The following is a 21,438-nucleotide window of genomic DNA, read 5'->3' as shown; positions in this document are numbered from 1 at the left end:
ACCCATCAAACTGATTTTTAGCATTTTTTTAAAGGAAAATTTATCTATTTGACCTATCTCTTTTCTTTAGGTACAAATTGCATTTCTGAAACCAAGAGCTGTTCTTGTAGGAGATTTCATTATCATCAGCATCCCATAAGAAAATAAAAAAGAAATTAAGCAAACAAATTCTTCCAAGTTACTTTCCTTTGTTCTTCTTCTTTTTCCTAAGAGGTTTTTTGTTTGTTTGTTTGTTTGTTTGTTTGAATTACTGTTGAAACATTGAGAACTACAAGCATTGCAGGGCAAAAATTCTTAAAAACTTCCTGAAAGCTTATCAGGATTTGAAGAGTTCTTACTTTAGAAGATCATCTACAATTCACTGCAGTAAATGTCAAGATTTGAATCACTTCATCCAAGATGGGTATGAGCCAGGGTTCTCATCTGTAGAGTGCCTTCCTGCTTGTTTATTTATTGAACAGAATTTTTTGGTGTGACTTAGTTAAATACAAGCAGGGCCTTCTTACCTCAATGCCTGGCATGCGGATGTTTATTTAGTCATTACTATGTGCCAAGACTTCTAAATACGTTACTTGTATTTTTTTCACATCTTCTTCACAGCCACACAATAACTTATCTACTTTAATTGTCCATATCTATCAGTGAGGAAACTGGTGTCCAAAGAGATGAACTAACTCACCTCAAGTCTCATAGATAGGAAATAAGACAAAATCTTAACTCTCTCTTAGGAAAAAAAAAAAGATAAAAACCTTTGTTCCAGATTATACTGGGAAGCGTTGTCTACATTATCCACTCCCTGTAAATCAAATACAGGAGGCCCATGTTCATTACCAACATTCCTCCGCATCTAATTTTAATTTAATTTCAAAAATTTTGCCAAGAGATGACAGGGCCCCAAGCTGCTTAGTGTTCAGTAAGAGGATTCATGATGATCTCCGAACCGCCATCCACATTCTGTCTAACTGATTAAGAGATGCAAACGTTATTGTGGATTTGCTTATAAGGTTTGTAATCAGGCTAAGTCTGAGAACTTTCCACTCTTTCAAGTTGTAAATTCCTGTGTCCTCCAGAGGTGGCTAGCGCATGAGGTTTTGTTAACTGGAGACAGCTTCTAGGGATTATTGCTTCTCAGAGGGTCAACCCCAAGTTTCATAAAGCAAATTTATGTCTACATTACAACATTTTTATAAGCTGAAATGCATGTATCTAGCCCTTTATGATTTTTATGTACCCAGAGAGAAGTAGGCTTAATAATAATACTAATAACATTCTTCAGCAATTCTATTTCTAGCATCTTGATAATATGACATTAATTATAAGGGAGACTTATTCCATGTTTTGCAGAATTGTTCGCGCTATATAAAATGTTTTATTAACAGTTTTCTTTCTCATCCGAAATTGAAATTATTTTCTATGTCTATGAAAAAATACAATCGCTCATTGTCTCCTCCTGCTCTCTATCCAGTCTATCAGTTCGTACACACAGTAATTTTTATTATCCGCCTGTTACTTGTTTTGGGAAATTTTACGGTGAAATAAAGACTGTGGTTTTAAGAACCTGGAAGAGTCGATCATTGCCCCAAATGTACAATGTGTCTGTTTGCACATGACACATGTGTGGAGCTTGCAGGTAGCAAAAATAAATTTGACTTCTGCTGGTTTTTACAGTACTCGTCAATTATTTTAATTATTTCATGATTTATGCAGTCTCCACTTCCAAGCAGGATTTGAGGTTTCTTGGGTTACAAACTGAGGAAGAATGATGAAAAAAAGAAAAAAAAAAGAGTACAATGTATGCAGAAGAGAAACAGAAACTTTGCTACTTTTAATTTAATCAAATTTTCTCAAAATTTCTTAGTGACCCAGGCAAAAAGGGAAACTGGTGGGATTTGCAACAAATAAGATAATCTAAACACAAATATATTTAAAAACACTCTCTAAAATAATCTATTCCTAATAAAACAAATAGGGTGAACTTCTCATTTTTCATCTTAAGAATCATTTCTTGGGTGCCTGGGTCGCTCAGTTGGTTAAGCGACTGCCTTCGTCGGCTCAGGTCATGATCCTGGAGTCCCGAGCTCGAGTCCCACATCAGGCTCCCTGCTCCGCAAGGAGTCTGCTTCTCCCTCTCACCCTCCCTCTTCTCATGCTCTCTCTCTCTCAAATAAATAAATAAAATATTTAAAAAAAATCATTTCTCTAATACATGCAATTTACAAAGTAAAGAAACAAGAGATAATAGTTACTAAGTATCAAGCTTTTAAATTATTCTTTCTAATACACTTTGTAGAGGGTCAATTCACATTCCTTTGGTCAACAAAAAAATAGTAGAAATATTTCTCCTGATAAAATGTGAATGGTAAAGAACAAAACAGACATATAATAAACTCAGAATTGAACTAAAAATTACCTTTGTTCGCTGACAACATTTCAAATAAAATATTGTTATATGTATGTCATAAATGACTTGAGACTTTGGAAAGACTACCTTAAATAACTTATATGCTATATATGCTTATTGTTACTTATAATACATAATGATTATGATACATGTAATAAACAAAATACATATTGTTTCTTGAGCTTCATTTCTATGAAAGTGACTGTGCTCATTTCAATAAGGAATTGTTATATATATATTTTTAAGATTTTATTTATTTATTTGACAGACAGAAATCACAAGTAGGCAGAGAGGCAGGCAGAGAGAGAGGAAGAGGCAGGCTCCCTGCTGAGCAGAGAGCCTGATGCAGGGCTCGATCCCGGACCCTGGGATCGTGACCTGAGCCGAAGGCAGAGACTTTAACCCACTGAGCCCACTCAGGCGCCCCAGGAATTGTTATCATTTATAGCTCGTATCATTAGGGTCAAATGTCTGTAATTTAATTAATACAATATTCAGAACAAAACCATAAAAAATAAAGTTTGTCCCATATGTATGATAATTTTGTATGGCATTTCAAAGGCACAGGAAAGACCCCAAAGCTAGAGTTAATAAATATGTATTTTTTAATAAGTTGAATCCTTTTATTTTTCTAAATAAATTTAACTAGTGGGGTTTTTTCCCATCTTCCTTAGTAATTATAATGAGAGAGACTCATTTGAAATTTCAGTGATGGCTGTGATGTATTTGCTGGGCAAATAAAATACTTGCATATTTAATAAGTTTCACTAGAGCTATAAACTTTTAAATGGTCAAAGGAACCTTTTTGTAGCGTTTACTAGCTTCATAAATAAATCTCACCAAATAGTATCGCCTTCCTACTTCCTTGGCCTGTATATAAACATCCTTAACTCCCTTTTTAGAGGATGATAAATATTAAGCATAAAATAACAGGATTAGAATGCAGTTTATGTTCTGAAAGCAAACCTAGTAAGGAAAAAAACAAAACAAAACAAAAGCCACAGCTAAAGAGAACATATATGCTCAGGCAAATTAATCCAGGTTTGTTTGGGGTCTTTTCCATGCTAGACATTTGAATGCATATAATTAGCTTCTAGAAAATGAACACAAATGAAAGCATCACTCAACAACTATTTAACAACATACCCTTAAATACAATCCAGGATTATTTAGGTGGTAGTTTGCTCCATCAGAATATACACAATCCTCTAGTGTTATATAATATAATATAATATTATATATATTATATAATATATAATACTAACACCCGATCAAGTGCTGTTCCCAAGAACCTGACTAGCATGGTAGGAGATGCCAGGTTCTCCCCTTCACCTGCCTGACTGACCTCCACTCTGGCCTTGGGTCCCAACCTCAGGAATTCAGAGCTGAGAAGATTCACCCTGGGGCTCCTCCAGAGGGTCTGGATTCAGGCTCTGTGCATACAGCCTGGCTTCAAGTGCTGCCCTGAAAACATTGTGCTTCCAGGCTTCCAACTGCTCTTTTCCTTATCAATGGCAGCATTTCTGGTAGAAATTTTTACTGATTTATTTTTTCTAATTAATTAATTATTTTTTTAGTATTGCTGTATGTTTTTTACTCCAATGTTTTTCTGTCATCTCCATGTGTTTGGAATAGAAGTGATCACTTTGGTTTGTACTTAAATCTGTTATTTTAAACTAGGAGTCAATATCCTGATCCTATAATATAACCACATAAAACAGAAATGTATATAGTGTAATGATTACTCAGTAATAGCTAGTAGGAAACACAACTTACTTTTTCTTGTAACCCTTCTATTTTCTTTTTCAACTTCTTGACCAGGTAATACATTCTTATGGTTCATAAACTAAAAATGGATTTTCCTTAGAAGTCTGGTAATTTGGGCTGTATCACACATGAGTGCGTTTTTCCACTGTGCATGTGGTTCAGTTTGTTGTGAGGGGACCCTACTGAGCCACTGTATAGGGAAAACTTTAGAATGTTTAGGTTGGGGCCCTTGGGTGGCTCAATGGGTTAAAGCCTCTGCCTTTGGCTTGGTCCTGATCCCAGGGTCCTGGGATCTGCATCAGACTCTCTGCTCAGCGGGGAGCCTGTTTCCCTTCCTCCCTCTCTCTGCCACTTGTCTCTGTTTGTCAAATAAATACATAATATCTTAAAAAAAAAAAAGAAAGAAAAGAAAGAAAGAATCTTTAGGTTGTCCAAACATCACAGGGAAAATTGTTCCAATTTCCTGTATAAATACTGGATACTCAATTAGAACAGAAGTGGATAAACATTTATTTTAATTCTTTTGTTTTCACCAAGGAATATGTTATAGACTAAACTGTGTCCTGCTGAAATTCATATGTTAAAAACCCCATTCATATGTTAAAAAACCCCCATGCGACTGTATTTAGAGATAGGCCCTATAGGAGGCAATAAAGGTTAAATGAAGTTTTAAGGGTGAGAGGTCTTAATCCAAAAGGGCTGGTGTCTTTGTAAGAAGAGAGACACCACAGTTCTCTTTGTCTTTGAGTGTGAACAGAGGAAAGGCCAGGTGGTGACACAGAAAGCAACCATGTACAACCCAGGAACAGTGTCCAACCACTAACCAACCCTTGGATCTCTGACTTCTGGCCTCCACCCAGAACTGTGAACAAACGTCTGTTGTTGAAACCCCCCAGTCTGTGGTATTTGGTAATGACAGCCAGAGCAGACTAATATAGTACACACATCCTCCTTCGGGAGTCTTCATCTCCCCTCTCCAGGGACTCACCCAGTCATCTGGGGAGAAGGATTCACCTGGCAGCATAAAACGGGCAAAGGGAGCTGGCATGCTATCTGAATTTTAAACAGACTTTCAACACATCTCTCTTTTTTATTCCTATTTTACTCCCACTTCTAGAGACGCTTATTGTAATTTCCAGACTTTTGAAGGTTCTGCAGTGTAAAGTGGGTGGCTTTCTATTTCCTTCCCATTGGGAGATAAAGGTTTGATTTACCTTTTTTTCCCCCACAAAAGCAGTTACCACTTACCCACTTGTGATCAAACTCACAAAATGCTCCCATCATCTACTTTGCTCTATTTGTTCTTTGGAATTTATGCCTTTTTTTTTTTTTTTTTTTTTTTTAATACAGTAAGAGTTGTTTAGTGAGAATTCAGGGGAAAAAAAATAGAGAGTACTTAAATGCTTATGTTCAGTTCCCTCCACCATTCCCTCTTTTGAAGCACTAATGTCAATGATTTTTTTTTTTAACTTCTCTGTGTTATATGATTATATGTATATATTAATTTTACATTTCGGGGACTATCTTCCTGTATGGGAGTCCCATGAGGATATCCCATGGGATAAAGACGATGAGGATTTTTACTATTTTACTTACTTACCATTTTATCCTCAGGGCCTACACCACCAGTCCTGACACACAGCAGAAGTTCAAAAATCATTTCTGAATAAACAAGGTATTTCTCAGGTTTTCATGGTTTGTCAATTACTGTAATTCTTTCGGGATATAAGTTCTACTGTCCTCACTCTAACTCCACTTTCTCTCAGCTCACATGTGATTATTGTCTTCTGACCAAGATGCAATTGGGATGAAGCAATAAAGGAGTGAGATTTGAAAAAGCATTATGAAACTTGGGATTTCCCAAAGTCCTCTAAACAGACCCACTCCAAAATTAACATATCGTTAATTTTTTTCGATACCCTGCATATCATGTAAGATTTCAAGCAAATCTCAATATTCAGCCCAATTAAGTTACTTCTCTTTTTAAATGTTAACACGTTTGCCATCTAAAACTATCTTAAATTCTACCTAGAGTATATATAACTCACTTTAGAAAACACATTATAAACCAAAGAATATCAAAAACTATATTATTTCCAACAATTCTCAGCTTAATTTTAGAATTAGTCACTGTGGATTAAATTGAAATGAGCCAAAACCTGTTTGGTGCTTTAGGAGTTTAGCACGTAAAGGTTAGTGTTTATCATATAATGAAATGTTATAAAATTCATTTAAGTTGATTTTTAAGAAATCAGTTTGGAGTGCCTGGGTGGCTCAGTGGGTTAAGCCTCTGCCTTCGGCTTGGGTCATGATCTCAGGGTCCTGGGATCAGCCTTCGTGGGGCTCTCTGCTCAGTGGGGAGCCTGCTCCCCACCCCCCAGCTGCCTCTCTGCCTACTTGTGATCTTGGTCAAATATATAAATAAAAAATCCTAAAAAAATCAGTTTAATTATAAATAAACAAAATACATGTGCTCTTTATTCGGGAGTACATATTAGTTTTAAAATATGCAAGAAAACATAATTAAATATTTTATTTTTGTGCCAAATAACCCAGTTATGTCCCCTATAGCCTTCAAGTCTCAATTAATAGTATATTCATTCTTTCTTTACTGTTACAGGTAAAAATAGAAAACTAGGATGTTCTTCAATAAGATTTTGACTTTATAACCCAGGTTTATATCTAAATGATAATGCTTTTATGATTCCTTTGGGAAAAATCCATTTTGTACTTACCTACAATGTCATTCATAAGGCCTACAATAGTCTCATCTCCTGTAATCCAAGGACGTTTTCCTAGGTCATGACCATAAGCTCCCCTGAAATTGAAAAGGGGCATAAACTCTATTAGGTTTGTTTGTTTGTATGTGTGTGTGTGTGTGTAATTTTTCATACATCAGTATTGGCAACTACACATTTCTAAATGAGTTTTTGTAATGTTTTAGTAATTATATAAAATCATGCTTCTTTAGAACCAAAAGTAATACTTGAGGACTCTATCTTTTTAACTTGTCATTGCTTAATTTCTCTAACTTCCTTTTTGTTGGAGGGTAACAGAGACTATTTCTTTATTTTTCTTTATCTCTATTTTAGAACCTAAGATGTTATTTTTTTCTTCTTTATTTTGAAAATTAAGACTCTTTGAACATTATACTTGTATACCTGTAGCACACAGTAATATCTATAGTAAAACATGGCTACTATTCTTTAAGGCTAGAAATTAAAATTCTTATAAATTTGGTTTTTAAACATAGTTATAATCTGTATACCAAGTCAAAGTGTATAAAATGTGACTGTATTTGTGATGACATTTTAAGTAGACAAATAAACTTGGCAATAATCAAAGCCAACATTACAGCTTTACCTATTTTCTGGCAATTTCATCTACCATATTCTAGCTCAATTTTATTATTCTAGTAAGTGTCTCGGCAGGCATAAATGGCAAAACACAGAATAGGTAAAAGAATTTCCATTCTCAAGAAGTTTTCATTAAATGAGGAAGGAAATACATTTGAAATATGGAAGAAGAAACTGAAACAAAGAATCAAGGTGGGAGGGACTAAACGTGCGGGGGCACACTTGTGGCAGGAAGCCCAGAATTAATTCTTAATTCCCTAGGAATTCAAAAACTCTCTGAAGCTGGAGAAAGGAATGAGCCTGTATTTTCTGCATAGTGCAAACTGTGCTTTAATCTATACTCTGAAATTCAGTAACCGGCAGGAGTGAGTGGTAAACTTGCTCTTAGAGGTGAAGGGTAGCAGAATGTCACCCCAAAATATGTTGCTGTGGTAGACTGATTATCTTGAGTTATAGGCACTTGAAAAACAGCAAGTGCAGTGAGAAGGTCTCTCTGAACTCCCCTATCTGCTTGAAGAGAGATTTTTCAAAAGGAACTCAGTAGCCATAAAATCACCTCTCCAGGAGTTTCATCAACCAGGAAAGATTGAGTCTTGTCACGGGAGAAGAGACCAGAAGTCAACACCACACTCAGACTGGCTTTGTCACAACCTATCCTATCTTTTATCTATTCTTCTAAGGGCTCTGTCACCTTTCCTAAAAATCACATGTTCTCCCCTAAGTGGCCTACATCCTCCTCTCCTTTCCTTATTCAGATAGGATTTAAGCCTGAATTCTAAGTCATCATTGGGAGGGTGGGTGGAGGTCCCTTCTCCCCCACGTTTTGTCTCCCATGTGTACAAGGACTATGCATCCTAATAACTTGTGCATTTTTTCTCCTCCTGCTAAGCTGTCTTTTATTACAAGGGTCTCAGCTAAGAACTCAGAAGGGTCTGGTCTGGGGAAAATAATTTTCTCTCCCCAAGAGAGTAGTGGGGTAATAGGATGAATGGAGCCCTGTTTTTAGCCTTTGTTGATTTTCATGATGTGAATATCCCCTGTGGTCCATTTCCTGGCATTAACTAAAATCCTCAATATTTAATGACTGGCTTTCATTGCTGGTCTGAGCCAATTCCAGGTCACCACTGGTTATGAGACTACATGTATTATAAGCTAATAAAGCCTGTAAAAATAAAAGTAAAGGGGTGGCAATATGTACCTGAAAGGATGAATGTGAAAAATAAGTAAGATAACATGTAAAAGAGATTGGCCCATAGCACCCCTTTCTGACTTTGCCCTACTGTAAATCTACAGCATGGGCATGTGGGGTACAATGCAATTTTTAAACTAATATTTTGATTACTGTATAAACTGAGATGAAGGAAAAGGACTTTCTCTGTGAATAAGCAGCAACTATAAGAGCTAAGGAGGAAGAGAAGGGCAATTGCCAGTGATTATTATTCATATTATTATTAGATAGCCTGCAGCTTGCCTCTTTTTGACTTCCAATATAAATGCTAAAGACAAAAATCATTATCATTAAATGGTAGTTAAAGGCAGATACTTGGATCCTTTTTTATTTTAATCACACAGAGCTCCTGGCCTTGCTGATAGCACAATACATCTTATTACATTTAGGTAGTAAAATTCTATGTTCTGCCTCAGAGAATTTATGTCTCAGACTAGCAGGCCACCTACTTCTCACTCTGGTAGACACCATGGTAATAATCTTTAAGAGTATGTTTCTTCCTGCAATTCTGGCATCTCCCCCCCACCTTTAAAATATCACACACACACACACACAGTCTGCTTCTTTCCTTTTTGTAGGCTACTAAGCCTAGGGTAGTGAAATGTATTTAGGAAGTTGTTACCCCAATAAACTCCAACTAAAGTGGCCTGTCTTTATAAAGGCTTGATGTAGATGACAGTGCAGTTTCAAACATAGGTATCAGAGTTAAGAAAGATTACATTGCTCTCATTCACAACTGCCCAACATACTTGCAACGTAGTTGCAAACTTCTTTTCCAGTGCTGCAAAAGAAAAGAGCCTGGCAGACAGTTCCCTTATGGCTGTGGCATTAATCATTCCCCCAAGTGGGGTGTTCTCTGAGATGTCTAGGGAGGGCTATCTGCTCACGAAATTAGATTTCAGGATGTAAAATCAAATTAGGAAGTTAATAGAGGATCCTCTTTGAAAGAGGACTCTACTTTAACCATCCTACAAAATAAGTAGTAGCCAGGCTTTTAAAAGCTTCTTCCTCCTCGCATCCCCACCCCCACTCCGCCATAAGGAAACAAATAAGACATCTCAGATTCCTTAAGACCACCACTTTTTTTTTTTTTTTTTTAAATCTGTGACCCAATTGGTGATTAGCCACCTACATTTTCCTACATCTCTAGGAAAATCTTTAACATGTCATACTTTCTTATTCATACTGAAAGGCGGTGCAGCAAAATTTGCCTGTTTAGCATAAAGATTATCTTGAGCTGAAGGCATCTGAAAAACAGCACATATAGGGATGTTTCCTCAGAATTTTCCCATCTGCCTAAAGACGGGTCCTTCAAAGGAACTCAACTACCATCAATCCCTCCCTCAGCAATTTCGTCAACCACAGAAGATTGACTCCTGTCCCCAGAGAGGAGCCCAGAGTTGAGACCACACCCAGAAGATTTTGTCACAAACCATCACATCTTCAAAGTGCTTTTTATCCTTTCTAAAAATCATTTATTCTCCTTTTAAAGTGGCCTATATCCTCCTCCCCTACCCCTATCAAGATGACATGTAAGTTCTCAAATCTCAAGGATTTCTTTTTTTTTTTTTGTAATCACTCCCCCCCCCCAGGAAGCCCTCATGCTCATAATATTAATAATTAATAAGGAGTAATTATTAATTCTTGTTAATCTATGTCTTGTCAGTTTATTTTATAGGTCAGTTGTTGAATTGGGGGGGTAGAGGGAGCATTTTTTCTTCCCAGAATACACTTTTAAATATTTGACAGAGAAAGATCACAAGTAGTCAGAGAGGCAGGTAGAGAGAGAGGAGGAAGCAGGCTCCCCACTGAGCAGAGAGCCCAATGTGGGGCTCGATCCCAGGATCCTGGGATCATGACCTGAGCTGAAAGCAGAGGCTTTAACCCACTGAGCCACCCAGGCGCCCGAATACACTTTGTTTTTTAAAGAAAAACACCAACTGAATGAGACAGCGGTGTCTCAAGAGCGTAAGAGCACGCCTGCCCACACACATACTGCCATCAAGTCAGTTGCTGCCCGCTAACCATGTAGCTTGTTCCTAACATGTAATTCAGTGGGCTATTTTCTCATTAAGTAAGCCTACCTAAAGTCACCTAGGGCTTAGAAACATCCCTATAAAGACACAACTCGGTCAAGTTTTTGCTCCTATGAAAAGAAAGAAAACCATTTATCAAATAGATAAGACACACAGAAGACCTAAAATATTGTGGTTGTATCTTAGGGACATGATATACGCTTCTCAGCTTACAATGTGCTCTTCAGAATGGAGGTATCTTCCTCTTCTAGCCCATCTTTCCAATGTGATTATTAGTCCATGTTATTTTTTTTTAAATAATCTGGGCCACTAATAAATCCATAATATATAAATATGTAGTATTAAATGTTCTAAAAAAATTCTGGCAAACTCACAGACCCCTATTAATGTTATTTCTGACTGTTATAACCTCATTTGGCTGGTAATTAACTATTATATATCAAATGAGTCAAATCACCATGACATTTTTCTATTTCAGAATGTCAAAAAATCGAAATATTGTTATTGCACAAATTTAATTCTTCCAAGTGAAGTAATCTACTTAAGAAACCACACAGTTGCAAGATAACAATAATAAGCATTTAAAAACCCACAGAAGTGCTTTATTTTCATTGCTCTGTCTTAAATAAGTTAAAAAGGTTTAGAAGAAATCATTAAGCACCAAAAATATTTCTAAGTATGCCTCTGTTCTTGACTTTCCTCTAGCGTAAGTAATCAAAGTTGGTAGCTGTATGAATTCTAAAATCAGGCTACCCTATGGTCAGTAACAGTTTATTTTGTAGATAGGTAGGTAGTATGGCTGTGATAGGACATAAAAGATAGAGACAAGGACATTAACAGCCATGAGCCAAGTGGTAGTTCTTACTTTACATGGCTTGGATGGCCAGTCAGACTTGTTATCAATATCCCAGAAAAATATCTAACTTAGTCAAAGGATAGTCTGATTTTTATGTTACTGTCAAGATTATGAATTTCTAATTTTTTTTCCTGTTAAGCAATTCACTTCAGTTTGCATTGGTGTATTTATTAACTGTGTAGCTCTCTTGGACTCAGTCCTTCTCAAAATCTTCCACTGGTTAAGAAGAGAGAAAGGCACTGGCCTGATTTGGTTATCAGCTAAGAGGTAGGGCAGACATGGGGCTGGAGAAGGTGAAGAGGACAGGTAATCAGGAACGCTCACCACAAAAATGGGAGGCCCTGCATCTAGAAGCAAACCAAACATGTGAGAGGATATTTAGCACAAAAACAAAAGCAATATTCAGAAAGGGAAGTCAAGGGAACAACAGCCCTTCCACAGTGGCAAGATTATTACTTTAAACTAAAAGCATGTGAACAGCCATCGGCCTAAGAAAGAAACACTCCTTGACTTAAGGAGACTCTTCTGAAAATACAGCTGCCATTAGCCCACTCACAGATGGAAAGTGACTCAACACCAGGAGGTGCAAATTCAGATGCCAGCCATCTCCCTCTTGGGGAGCTTCCAGCCAGGAAAGATATGCCCATTATTATCAGAATGAAAAGGCCCAATAGAACTTTCTATACTTCCGACTGAAGCGCTAAAACTGCCCCAAGGGGGTTAAACTGGTATATAAACCCTTACCCTTAGTGATTGAGTGAATCACTTTTTTGTAGAGTACTTCTGCAAGCCCATGAAAGAAACTTGGGTTAGCTATCTCTTATCGATGAATCCACAGGCCCTCAATAAATAGGATGTAAACTGATAGAGGAAGTTTTCGTCCCAACAGAACCTTAGCTGGAAAAGGCCAGAGAAAAAAATTTCAGCTAACAATTTAGGACCAAAGAAATAATGAACAAACCCTTTTGAGATCAAAGATGGACAGTGGGATAGAACCCCATGATTCTGACCTTGTCCCTCAAACACCACTGACATCAACAAGGAGACAGGGGGTGTGACACTGACTGGGCCCACCACCACTGAGAGCACGAAGACTAAATAAAACTAAGCAAAGATAAAATAAAACTAACTAGAAGCTCTCTGATCTTTTTCTCAGAATCTTTTAAATGTAGTTTACATTGCCTGAAGCATTAATATGCACCTCTTTACTGAATCATTTGTCTAATGAAAAATCAGTAGAAGGCATTAAGATTCTCTAATTTTCTATTGTCACAAGGTAAAATGTAAAATTGGAAGTTAACAACAATAGAAGGGTGTTATGACAGAGAGGCACTCTCCTGGAATATAACTTTAAAGTCTCAAAAATAATCAACCGGTCTAACAAACCAAGGTAATCACAAAGAGATGAATAAGATAGCAGGGCATCCTTTTTAAATGCCTAAAGGATAAAAATGCACAGCCTTGCTGAATGAATATCCAAAAGGCAAGGACACACTCTAAAGTTCAAATTCAATCTAATTCTCTGCTCTCTTTTATATTAAGGCCAAAAATGAATATTAACCATTTTTATTAAGTATGACCCTCATTTTTTAAACACTAAAACCTGCTAGTGCAAAATGCTTCCAAATGTGCTGATATTTATTTTTCAATTTATGCATGCAAGTTATGCAGATACAGTTATAACAGGCTTAATAAATTATATAAACCTCTATGATTTTTGCATTGAGGTACAAATTTATATTCTTAACCACTGAAATTAACAACTTTGCAGTGTAATCTAATGCCTGTGGTAGTAATCATTAGCACAGTCAATGTAAAATAAACCTTAAAAGAGGTACTATTCCCAATATGAAAGACCAGAGGCATGAAAACCGAAGAATTAGAAGACATTTGGAGTTTGAATAAGAGCCAAATGTCTTGTTCAGAGTTCTTATCTGATTTAGTTTCATTTTCCTGCATTCATGTTTTTCTGACCTTCGGGTTTGGCTTCCTCCTTGTGTCTATTTTCAGATTTTAATATTCAGGACATATTTTTAAACTATTTCTACTCATTTTTACTATTTTTTTTCTTTTTTAAAAAATTCAAGCAAAATGGACATATCGAGTTCACCTGTTTCAGGTGTACACTATAGTGATGCAACAGTTCTATGCATTCCTCTGTACTCACTATGCAGTGTACTCTTAATCCCCTTCACCTTTTCGCCACCCCCTACCACCTCCCCTCTGGTAGCCATCAGTGTGTTGCTCTCTCTAGTTGAGTCTTTTTTTTTTTTTTGGCCTCCTTTTTTTCTCTTTGTCCATTTGTTTTGTTTCTTAAGTTCCAGAAATGAGTGGAATCATGGTACTTAACTTTCTCTGACTGACTTATTTCACTTAGCATTACACTATCTAGATTCATCCATGCTGTTGCAGATGGCAAGATTCCATTCTTTTTTATGGCTGAGTAATACATGTGCATATATATACATACACCCCACATCTTCTCTATTGATCTGTGGATGGACACGTGGGTTGGTTCTGTATCTTGGCTATTGTACAACATGCTGCAATAAACACAGATGTGCATACACTTTTTCGAATTAGTGCTTTTGTTTTGTCTGGGCAAGTATCCAGGAGTGGAACTGCTAGATCACATGGTAGCTCTATTTTTAATTTCTTGAGGAATGTACATATTGTTTTCCACAGAAGCTGCATCAGTTTGCATTCCCAGCATCAGTTACACAGTGGTCCTTTCTCTCCACATTCTTGCCAACATTTGGTATTTCTTGTGTTTTTTATTTTAGCCATTCTGATAGGTATGAGGTAATCTCTCACTGTGGTTTTGATGTGCGTTTCCCTTATGATTAGGGATGTTGAGCACGTTTTCATGTGTCTTATTTTTAATATTTTAAATAAAATAATTAATTTTTAATAGTTAAAAGTTTTTCTTAAATATTTCCAGTTCCAGCTTTATTAGTAACTACTGAGGAATGATAAAAGCACATAAAATTAAGTTATTTTCCTAAAGGGATTTATAATATGGTTGAGAATATGAAGCTAATGAAAACAGATACCTCTCAACTGCCTATCCCCCAGCAGTGATTATTAATACAATGGGCAGCTGGGGAGAGACTATCAGCAGGGTTGAAAGGGTTGGGATTAGGGAAGGTCTGCAGGGGTACAGAGAAGCAGGGAATGTGAGGAGTTTCTTAGGCGGAAGAGTGAAAGTGAACAGAAATGATGGAGAAAAAAAAGGATTTAAGATTTCAGATTCTTGCGTGGTTGGAGCAAGAACTTGCTCCAACTTTTAACTTTTAACTATTAAAAATTAATTATTTTATTTAAAATATTAAAAATAAGACATATGAAAATGTGCTCAACATCCCTAATCATAAGGGAAACGCACATCAAAATCATAGTGAGAGATTACCTCATACCTATCAGAATGGCTAAAATAAAAAACACAAGAAACCTGTTTAGCTAAGCCTAAATGGAGCAACTTCTCAATAAGCACATTCAGTTTGGGGAGGACAGGTGGTACCTTCTGCTCCACTAATCTTTTTCTTCCCCTCAACTATTTTAATTTTCTTATTTATAAAAATTGGTGTCATGAAGTTTAGCAAGAACAACTCATGAAAACATAGAATTAAATTCTAAATCTTAACTCCTTTATTAGTCACTAAATAAAATATAATGATTATGTATGATTTAGATGTATCAGCTTGGGGGAAGGGCCTATTTTTTCTAATACTTTGAAAGTTTTACTTTTGAATCTGTCACTAACTTACGTCATCAATAAAATGAGAACACACTGAATAACATGACTCCTAAGATTTCTCTACATCCTAAACTTCTAGGAGCGTACTATACTCCTTTCCAAATAACAGGCAACCTAGAGTGATTTTTAGTTATTAATGATTTGAAGGGATACATGCAAACTGTTTATAGCAGCATTTATCAACAGTAGCCAGTTAGGGAAAGAGCCCAAATGTCCATCAACTGATGAATGGATAAAGAAGATGTGATGTGTGTGTGTGTGTGTGTGTGTGTGTATTATACAATGGAATATTACCCAGCCATCAAAAGGAATGAAATCTTGCCATTTGAAATGATGTGGATGGAACTAAAGAATATTATGCTAAGCGAAATAATCAGAGAAATACCATATAATTTCATTCATATGTGGAATTTAAGAAACAAAACAAATGGACATCGGAGGAAAAAAAGAGAAGCAAACCAAGAAACAGACTCTTAACTACAGAGAACAAACTGCGGGTTGTTGGAGGGGAAGTGGGTGGGGGATGGGGTAACATGGTGATGGGGATTAGGGAGGGCAATTTTTGTGATGAGCACTGGGTGCTGATGAACCACTAAATTCTACTCCAGAAACCAATATTGCACAGCACATTAACTGGAATTAAAATAAAAATTTGGAGGAAAAAAAAATAAAGTTCTTGTATGAGATTTCAAATGATAGATTTTGAAATAATACTTACATTTTGGCCCACTTATCTAGTTCTTCTTCCAGATATGTTTTAACCATTTTTGGCTGAAGGCCAAGAGAATTTCCCAAGAAATAGATGGCGTTTTCATCTTTATTCACTAAAGATAAATCAACTGAAACAGAAAGAAATGAAAAAAGTGCTTATTCAATTAATTAACCTTTCATTTGGCATTGCTAATCCAGTACAACTAATTAATATAACTAACACCGATAAGGATAATAAATAACTTATAATTCCTCCCAAGGATAACATCAAGTTTTCAGAAAAATAATCTTTCACATTTAAATTTTAAAATTTTTATCTACAGAGACTTTTGTTGAGATCTCTTACTTATTGTGTGCCAAGAGGAAATCTAAATTAGCAACTATTCCTAATCACAAACAAACGAAGGTAACAGAAAAAAGTTAGAAACGGAATTTTTATAGAAAGTGTTTCATCAGCCCATCTAGTCATACGAGCAGGTTACCAGAGTCTAGGCACATTCTAAACCTCTGTAATAAATGGTGTTGTAGATAAGGCAAATAAAAAATATCTAAATGAGTATTTACATATCTGAAGTAGATATATTGAATTTGTATATTTTTTTCACTCTTTATCTCTATACACATAATATTAATATATATACAGGTAGATTGTTCTCTGTATCTACGTCTTATTCAAATAAATCAGAATTTTGGTGATTTGTCTATCTTACAACTCTGTTGACAACAACAAATGCAGTTTTATTAGCAAACCAATCCATGTTTGAAGACAAAACATGTTCCGTGCGTGTCAGCCCCATCAATGACCCAGCATGAGGAGTCAATTACCCAGACTCTGCTCCTATTGTCTTGTCTTTTTCCTTCACTGCTCACGGCTTTTACAGACAAATACATAGAGGGCTGCTTATATTTTGAAAGTCATTTTTAAAGTATGTTCAGTATGAAAGAAAAGCAGAATTGTAAACTAAATTATCTTGTCCCTTGCCACTACATTCCTCTAACTTGGTTGTTTGTTTAAAAAGTCTCAAAGCCCATCAAATGGTATTATGTGAGAATTCAATTGGCCTTATGTAATGTGACAGAACAGAGTAACCAGAAAATGTATTTTATAAACTCCGCAAGAATAAAGAGATCGCTTACCACTCTCCACCTTAGTCCCACTGGATCTGTGTAACATGAAAGATAAGTAGCCCCGGCTTGTCTCATGCCAGAAAAATGGTTAAGTTATTAAAAACTGTTCTTGGCAGTGTTGGGGGTGCAGGGCTGCACACACTAAACCAAAATATAGCACCTTGACATACTGAGTATTTTAAGCTGAGGGAATTTAAGAAACTGCATGTGTAAGAAAGACTTTTCCACCATGCCCTAAGCAGGTCATAAAACCCTCATGTGAGAGGTGCCCTCCCTACACGTCTTCATCTCCAAGACACCGAGAGGAAGGCAAGAAAATAGGCCTTAACTGTTTCCCCCTGTTTACTACACTCCGTTCATATCCTCTGTTATCTTGTCACATTTTTCCCATTAATGTCAACTCTTCATCAAACCTAGCATTAAAAATTCAGGTTTAATTGCTTCTTTGGGTCTTCATTTCCTTTTGAAGTCTCCCCTCTCACGTAAAACTCGTATTTTAAAATAAAAATTCTATGCTTTTATCTTGTTAATTTGTATTTTGTTACAGACTTTTGGCCTAGCACTCAGAAAGGTAGAGGACAAAGTTTTCCTTTTTCCCTAGAGCCGAGTAGCATGTTAACAGAAAACAAGGGAGAGGCCTCCAAGGGTTGAAGGAAAAGCCTGTGAACCAAGTTAATGCAACTGCTTTCCATAGGACTGAGAGAATCAAAGAATATATCCTCTCCAGCTGGCTCCATTGAAGATCCCAGGCCTGCCAAAAGAGGCTTTGCGGGTGTGTTTGGGGACCAGGTAAGAGACTGGTGGGAAGGAGAGGCGGCTGCTGGGGAAGCCACCCGCCCTCTACTGGCCATAGAGGCTCGGGTAAGGGGGACCAAAAGAGTTCATCTTTACCTCACAAACCTCATCCTTGGGTACCAACACACCTCCAAATATTTGCAGACCCCTAGGAAGAGAGAAGGCAAATCCCTAAATAAAGGAATGACGATTTTCCATCCAATCTGGTAGGTGTCTAATTTGATTCCATTCTTTAAAAATGCAAAACTATATCATTTGTATACCTCCAGTATGGGACTGCAAATTATACTCGTTATTGTATATTTTAACTGATGTCACATGACTCAAATTTGAACTAAGTTATTTAAATAAGTATAGTAACCCAGGCCATTAGGAAGATATTAATGTCTTTTTAACTGCACCAAATCAAAGATCCTCCTTCTCCTAGTGATCTCTCATTCCTCCTAACTCTAAGAAACATTGGGAACTAGTTTATTTTACCATTGGATTCTGTAGAATAAATTATGAATTCACCTGCCCTTCAAACAAGTTTTACTTAAGATACATTCCTCTACCTGTGTGCTATCTCCTATAGGTCCTAGACTTGTAGGTAGCGCTCTCTCTCTCTCTCAGAACTGCAGTAATGGTTTGTTTTCTTGGGAGGAAATGGAGCCAACTCCCCACTGAGCAGGGATCCTGATGCCAGGCTCAGTCCCAGGACCCCGGGATCTTGATCTGAGCAGAAGGCAGACGCTTAACTGACTGAGCCACCTAGGCACCCCAGAACATTCTATCTTCTGACAACTTCTTTAAAGCATATTGAGGATTTGATGTTCTGCCAAAATACGTATTTTAGTAATGATGGCATTCATAGTTCTCTTAAGTAGGAGTTGCCAATTTGCACATAATCTTTTGAAATTTCTCAATATTCCTTTTGGTTTTCTCTCTTACTTCAGTGGCCTTTTCACAAAGGACTTTAGGAGCTTACTGTACTCTCTCCCTTTGCAAAATAAACTTTTGTTTTATTAACACATGTCATTTTGGTGGGTCCCAAATTCTGGTTAAGTCATAATGCCTCAGGACTATAACTCCCCACCCACCAAATTCTCTTCTTTTAGTGTCTCTGTTTCTTTTTTTCAGGAAGATCTTTCTCCCATTAGAGTAGGCTCCATCGCGTTTTAGGGATGAAAATGTTAAGTGTCTCAGTGCCTTCCTCTTGATCCACACCGCCCTAGTCTACTACTCTGAGAATCAAAACACTGAGAGGTATCATGACTGATGTCCCCTGTGATTTTTGTGTCCAGACCAGATCATTTGCTACATATGCTCATTTTGTCCCCTTGTAGGCAGTATCCCTAAGCAGCGACCTTTTCTAGTCAGGGCAAGGCATAATGCTAACTTTGGAGTCTTCAAGCACAATAACATTAATTATTATTAATTATTAACATTAATGTTCTCTAAGACCACAGACTCTAAATACCTTGATACCAAGAACCCTGACTTCAGGGAATAAGTTCCTTATGAAAAGGACACCTGGACCCTGTCTGTCCTTTTTCTATTTCTTGGATGCTTAAGTTCATATGCACCAGACCATAATACCAATAAAAATCCTAGACTCAAAGCAAAAACAAGACTCATGCTCTTTTCCTTCCTGAGTCTCCAGAATGCGCTGTCCACATTTCTCTCATGTATTACATATCTTCAGTAAACTCTTTTACTTCCTACTAGCTCATGTTTGATTTCCATCCTGCAAGAAGTCAAGACCCTCTTGGCTAGTCCCTTTCTTGGGGTCCTCCAACAGACCTGCATGGATCACTGTTACAAATCCTTTGTATCAGTTTTCTAGGGCTTCTGTAACAAAATCCCAGAAACTGAATGGTTCAACAATAGAAATGTATTATCTCCATAGTGCTGGAAACTAGAATTCCAAATCTAGGTGTTGGCAATTTGCCCATCTGAAGGCTATGAAGGGTGGGTCCTAGGTTTCTCAACGTGACATGTCAATGCCTCCGTTCATGTCCACACATGTTCTCCCCACATCATGTCTGTATACATTTCTGTCTGTCTCTTTAGTTCTCTGTCTTATATAGTTCACATCCTATTAGGGCTCATCCTAATGACCTCAGTTAACCTTGAGTAAGGGACAGGTGGGGTTAGGTAGGGAGAAACAGATAGGGGGCTATGAGTCAGGCTCACAGAAATCCCAAAAATGTGGAGCTGGGAGAAACCAGAAATAGGGGAACAAACTAGCCCTAGGCCTGTGAGGTCTTTTTTTTTTTTTTTTATGATAATCATCTGTGACCAACAAAGAATAACCAGACTCCCTAGGAGGTAAGCCATAGAAGGCAGTACCACTAGTCTTTGTTCAATGGTGATAACAAAAGATTATGTTAAAAGGATTCTATTTATTTATTTGACAGAGAGAGACACAGCAGAGATGGAACACAAGCAGGGGGCATGGGGGAGGGAGAAGGGGCTCAATCCCTGGACCCCGGGATCATGACCTGAGCCAAAGGTAGACACCCAATGGCTGAGCTGTTCAGGTGCCCCATGTTAAAGGGATTTAAGTTCACTGGTTAGCTTTCCACAAAAGACCAACCCTAAAGCCCCTCAAGGCAACCCTGCTGGGATCCCTCTCACTCTTGAGAGCTTTTTCTGTATCTTTACTCAATAAACTTCTATGGCTTTACCCACTCTCCTTTGTCCACAAGATTCACTCTTGGAGTCCGTCAGACCAAAGAGAACCTAGCTCTCTCGCTTCCCACGACAAAAGACTCCATTCTCCAAACTGGGTCACATTTTGTGGTACTAAGTGTTAGAACGTCAACATATTCTCTTTTAGGAGACACAGTTCAACTCATGACATCCTCCTTAAAGGTACATCTGGTTAAAACAGGCCTCACTCACCTCTCACCTCAGTCAGGCATTAAATCAACGGTGATGGTCATTTGTCTGAAAGCCTCCTTTCTTCTTAAAGGTTGCTGTACTAGAGCTCATGATTCTGGAAATCACTAGATTCCTTCTGAGTAGCATTTTACAGCAGCAAAAATGTCCATCACTCTAGACCTCATGTTCTTACTTTTTTATTTTATTTATATGTTCTAAGATGAACCCAGGAACAGTTTCATTTTTGCTTCTTAAATATAAATCAAAAGTTCAACATCACTTTGGATTTCAAATTTCTCTCATCCTCAGCTCAGGGCTGATCTAATTTAAAAAGTTTGAAACAAACAATACGTTTATTGTGTGTGTGTGTGTGGTTTTTTTTTTTTTTTCCCCTTGTTCCTCATTGCTGTTACCTTCAATCCCTCCAGTGGAATGAGGAAAAAAAAAAAAAAAGACTCAGGAAAACATTAACCTGGCTTCAGTGCTTTTATATTATTAGCAGCTCTTTCCCTTAGAACATACTTTTTGTGGGTCCTTT

The 21,438-nt window shown here is 37.1% G+C and overlaps 1 protein-coding gene across 4 annotated transcripts in view; it reads right to left on the bottom strand.

Moving 5' to 3' along the window:
• KYNU (kynureninase) overlaps nucleotides 1-21,438 on the bottom strand; it is a 126,093-nt gene that overhangs the window by 72,061 nt on the left and 32,594 nt on the right. For all 4 annotated transcript variants that reach the window (XM_059166757.1, XM_059166758.1, XM_059166760.1 and 1 more), the window contains 2 exons: nucleotides 16,120-16,240; nucleotides 6,904-6,986 (listed from right to left, as the gene is read on the bottom strand). In XM_059166757.1, the coding sequence (XP_059022740.1) occupies nucleotides 6,904-6,986; nucleotides 16,120-16,240 (204 nt within the window). The remainder of the gene's footprint in view (nucleotides 1-6,903; nucleotides 6,987-16,119; nucleotides 16,241-21,438) is intronic.

This window comes from Mustela lutreola, chromosome 3 (genome assembly GCF_030435805.1).
Source record: "Mustela lutreola isolate mMusLut2 chromosome 3, mMusLut2.pri, whole genome shotgun sequence".
Taxonomy (NCBI): Eukaryota; Metazoa; Chordata; class Mammalia; order Carnivora; family Mustelidae; genus Mustela; species Mustela lutreola.
The sequence above is the reverse complement of the archived record's forward strand: the minus strand, read 5'-3'. Positions and strand labels throughout refer to the sequence as shown.